Source organism: Conger conger, chromosome 18 (genome assembly GCF_963514075.1).
Source record: "Conger conger chromosome 18, fConCon1.1, whole genome shotgun sequence".
NCBI lineage: Eukaryota > Metazoa > Chordata > Actinopteri > Anguilliformes > Congridae > Conger > Conger conger.
The window spans coordinates 5,460,001-5,464,908 of record NC_083777.1 but is presented as its reverse complement, the minus strand read 5'-3'; the positions used below and the strand labels follow the sequence as shown (position 1 = coordinate 5,464,908).

The 4,908-nt window shown below is 51.0% G+C and overlaps 1 protein-coding gene across 1 annotated transcript in view; it reads left to right on the top strand.

The window, feature by feature from the left end:
* The first annotated feature begins 2,595 nt into the window (after positions 1–2,595).
* oit3 (oncoprotein induced transcript 3) overlaps positions 2,596–4,908 on the top strand; it is an 11,699-nt gene continuing 9,386 nt past the window's right edge. Inside the window, exons 1-2 of the mRNA XM_061228647.1 lie at positions 2,596–2,741; positions 4,698–4,908. The exon at positions 4,698–4,908 is cut by the window's right edge and continues 164 nt beyond it. Of these exons, the coding sequence (XP_061084631.1) occupies positions 2,696–2,741; positions 4,698–4,908 (257 nt within the window). The 5' untranslated portion in view covers positions 2,596–2,695. The remainder of the gene's footprint in view (positions 2,742–4,697) is intronic.

The following is a 4,908-nucleotide window of genomic DNA, read 5'->3' as shown; positions in this document are numbered from 1 at the left end:
AAAGTTGGTCAAACCTCTTCCTCCAGATCTAACAGCCTAACATTGGGAGGGCAAACTGGTCGGTGAAAATGGCACACGAAGCTGTTGTCAGAACTGGGCATCGGTGTTCCTACTTTCTGTGATTGCCCTTATAATATAGAGGAACCCCTGAGACATGAAAAATCAATGTAAGGGGTTCAATGGGAATGCTTGAACCTCTTCCTGCAGAAAAATTTCCAGAACTTTCCTTCTTGCCTTCTCTGGTTTACAGCTGCGTTCGATGTCATTAACCTGAGTGATGATGCACATTAATGTTGTGCTGTGATGAGTGATCAGTGTTGGAATGAAATGTCCTGTGCTGACGTAAAGACAGATTCTGTTTGAAGGATATTTGTACTATGTATGTGAGCAGTATCCGGGGGCCGCTTTGTTGACAACCGTGTCCTGACTGCCTCTTCCACTCACCTTGACCTCCTGTCCTGGCTGTATCAGTTGGACATCCTTCTGAGATAGACATGTCTGCAGCTCAAGAGCAATGAGCTTCTCGCTGTGTTTGTGTGTCTGTGTGTCTGTATGTCTGTGTGAGAGAGCATGTTTGACATCCGCAAACAACAAATGCGTACCACAAGTCATTCTCCAAGCTGGTGTCAAGGTACTCCTATAATCACCCAGGTCAAATGCCTACACACAATTCATGACCCCTGACCTGTGGCCTAATCTCTCATTACTCACCGGACTGACCGCTGGCTACAGTTGGTTACTGGTTACAGTGTTTCTGATTCAATTTATGTTGTATAGTGCTTTTCACTGATGACCATCGCAAAGGTGCGTTAGTGTGAATTAAACATATCAGCCCTCAGCCCCCGATGTCATATGAGGTAAACCCTCAAACAGTGGCAAGAAAAAAAGTAATCTCAGGAGGGACCTGACTATAGGGGCATGCCCATCCTCTGCTGACCTATAGGTTTAATGTCTGAACCTAAAGTCCATATGGAGGGATGTATGGGGCGGCCTTTAGCGTAGTGGTTAAGGTAAATGACTGGGGCAGGCAAGGTTGGTAGTTCGAATCCCGGTGCAGCAACGATAAGATCCGCACAGCCGTTGGGCCCTTGAGCAAGGCCCTTAACCCTGCATTGCTCCAGGGGAGGATTGTCTCCTGCTAATCAACTGTACGTCGCTCTGGATAAGAGCGTCTGCCAAATGCCAATAATAATGTAATGTAGAATCTGTAGTTCAGAGGGTAGGGGGGTGAATTTGTAGCTCCAGGATGTGGTGAGGCATGTGCTGGACCAGGGAGGAGCAGGGCTGCCACAGTCCTCCGAGCGGGGTCCGGGGGGGGAGATTTCAGTGGTCCGTGAGCTCCAGTGTCAACGCAGTGATGACAACGGTCGATCTACACAGCGGTGATGTTTTAATATTTATAACACGCTGTGGTTATAGAGGACTTCTGCTGCTCTAGGTCAGTGTCCATGGGAGAGGAATGGTAGATGGACTGCATTTAAAGTGTCAAGCCCTTTACAACTGATCCTTCTCACTCACCCGTTCACGCATGCCTATGCAAGATACCAATCTGCTCGACAGAGCAATTGGGGGTTAGGAGTCTTGCTGAGGGACACTTTGACAGAGCGAGGGATAAAATCGGCAACCTTCCAACTGCCAGACGACCGCTCTTACCTCCTGAGCCAATGTGGTCCTAGAAGAGAGGACGGGGGGATTGAGAGGACGGGGGGGAGAGAGGGACAGGGAGAGAGAGGGACTGGGGGATTGAGAAAGAGCTCAGTTGTGCTCGCTTCTTCAGACGCTGGTCAGCAGAGCGATTGAGCGGAGGTCTGGCCCTCTCCCGTTTGCTTCAGCTAATGGCCTCATTAATTAAAGAGGCAATTAATTTAATTGGAAGGTAAGGAAATGGCCTTTGTAAGACCTGCAACCTCTAAATTGAAGCAGCAAAGCCTGTTAATTTTTTCGGTCTGAGAATTGAAAGCTGAGCCGTGCGCTCGCCTCACTGCACAGACTCTGGCATGGGGGCGCGTGACCCCCCACCCCCCCCCAGTCCTCCCCCGCCGTGTGTCCCTGGCTCTTCTGTCAGCTCTTTTCCTCTCCATCGCACCCCCCTCCCCCCCAGTCCCCAAAGTTAATTCTGTCCCCGATTAGTTTATTGTTCTGTCTTTCCGGCTATCTTAAATTGGAAAGAAAGGACTGCAGCTCTGGGGATATGAAAGGGAACAGAGGCACGGTTTTCTCACAACTGGAAGATCCATCATTGTGAGTCTGAAATGGATGAAACCTGTTTTCGCGTAGAAATGGGAAAGGGAGGGGGGCGGGGTGGGGGAGAAACAATTTGGCATTAGTTGAGAGAGCGCTCGGAGCTGGGGAGTATAGACTATTTCGGGATGGAGGATTGGTGATTATTGGGGGGGGCGGGGGAGAGCGGAACTCCTCGATGCAGTCTGGGCTGGTCTGCTCTGGGTTCTGGATAAGATTGACTCCTGGAACAATGGGAGGATGGTAGTTGTCAATGTGTGTGTGTGTGTGTGTGGGCCTTCCTGGTCTCAGATAAGAGCACCCCTGCTTAAAAAGACCCCCCACCTCTACTGTACAGTACAACCCCAGAGTGGACCTTAGAGCTGAGACACGGACAGACAAACCTACTCCTGCACATATCTGAGGTGACCTGTACCACAGCCGAAAGACAGACACACGGACGTCTTCTGCGACGATGCTGTTCCTTTTCGCTGTTCTGCTGCCGACTGCTCACGCCGTCAGTAAGTTACCCTCGGCTCCCACCCCTCACCCGCACTCCACACGAGAGACGACATCTGCTCTCCGAATCTGGCTATCAGCGCCTCTTAACACGCACTGTCACGCTGTTATCTTAGTCTGTGCCAGGAGCCGGGACATCACAGAGGGGGGGATTTATGAAGAATCTCAGCACGGGGGCATGTGGGTGAAATCGAAACCACTTTACGCCCGGCCGAAAGTCCCAGCCAGGCAGAATTTTTACTGCGTAAATGTAAATCAAAGGAAGAGGGGTGGTTGAGCGGGGTGGGACGGGGTTGCCTCTGAACGGGGGTAAAGAGGGCTAATGCAGGTTGTGACGACTCTGTGATGGACGCTTCGAGTAAGATCATCTGCCAAATGCCTGGAAAGGAATTACAGCATCGTGACAGTATTTCTCCAGTGTTATTTTATTTTAAAACCGCCCCCCTCTGAACTGCAGCGTACCAGCTGCATTGTAAATGAAGCCCAGTCACATCCATTTCAGTGGGAAAATGTTTTGAAGGCAGGTGTGCAGCCCAATACAGTCGCAGGAACACTTTTGCAATCTTTTCAAAATGCCTAGACTGCTCATCCAGTCCTCTAACGTCTGCTCCACCATACAGCTCCTCCTTGATCACCCTCCTGGCAGCTTTCTGATGGCTTTTCTCTGTGAGGGGCACTGAGAGATTAGAAGGAAGGTGTGGATGATGGCTTTTCTTTTTGAGGGAGAGATTTGACAGATGATGCGGTTCCGGACAGCGGACCTTTTGACATCGCAGCGTTTAGGACGGCAGTGTTTGTGACGGGAGACCTTGTAAGCAGCAGGGTCCTGACCCGCTCCTCCGGTTGTCCTTGGGCCCCCGTCCTTCCTGTATTTACGGGACATCCTTCTGAGATAGGCCAGAGCAATGTGTTTTGTGTCTGTGTCTGTATGTGTGTGCGTGTTTTGTGTCTGTGTGTGTCTGTGTGTGCGTGTTTTGTGTCTGTGTGTCTGTGTCTGTGTGTGTGTGTGTGTGTCTGTGTCTGTGTGTGTGTTGGACATGCTGCTATGTTTCCACCCATTCCGCCGTCTCTGTGTATAACGAAGTGATGCAACAGAAGCCATCCCTGGACTTGGCTGTGCTATTCCCCAGGAGATGCGCATTACAGTGTCTGTCTGTCTGTGCCTCTCTGAACTCGGCGCTCTGTGACGGACAGGAGGGATCACTGCCCTCCCGCTCGTCCTGCAGACTCTGCCACCCTGCGCTTAGCGCCCTGCGATCGTCCAGCTCTGCTCAGTCCTCAAGTCCTCTCATCTGGCTTTCCACCAAAATGGCAGCTTAATTCTGCCACTTAATTAGATTGTAGAGAAGGAGAGAGAGAAAACGAGGGAGGGGGGTGAGGGGGGGGGGCAGCTGTATTGATCGCTCTCCAGCGCACTCGGTGTGTTTATTTCCTGTTCCTCCTCACCCTGCTGGCCGTCTGAATAAAACTGTCTGCTGCTGGTGTGTGAGGCTCTTAGGAAGATGATTTACACAATTTTAGTTGTCATTTAACATGACACTCACAACTTTATTTTGGCTGGTTCAGCAAACTGAAGCATTGACCTACGTTTGAGCAGAACGTGGATTCAGATTCCCTTCTGCTGGTTTTGAAACAGCTGGTAGCTGGTTGACCGGTTCAGATCAGCTCCATAGTCAACATGGTTTGACCAGCTGAAGTTAAGTATGTTTTGATTAGTTTTTTTGATAGTGTATGTGGATTGTGTATGTGGATTGTATATGTGGATTATGTATGTATATGTGGAAAATAGAATCTGTATATAAGCTCTGGATAAGTCTGCTAAATGCCGACAGGTAACTGCACCAACTGTGTCTGACAGATTATGTCCTGAGTAACTACAAAAACCAGCGTGCCCTGGTGTCTCCAGGTCCAGGGTTAGGTGGCCGTGTAATTGCCCGCTGTAAATCCTCCTCCCTCAGCCCCGGACCCCTGCTCGGCCTACATCAGCCTGAACGAGCCGTGGAGGAACACGGAGCACCACGTCAACCAGTCGGCGGGCGTGCCCGTGTGCGACGGCCACATGGACGGGGAGTGGTACCGCTTCACGGGAATGGCGGGGGACGCGATGCCCACCTTCTGCGTGGGGGAGAACCACTGCGGCACGCACGCGCCCATCTGGCTCAACGGCAG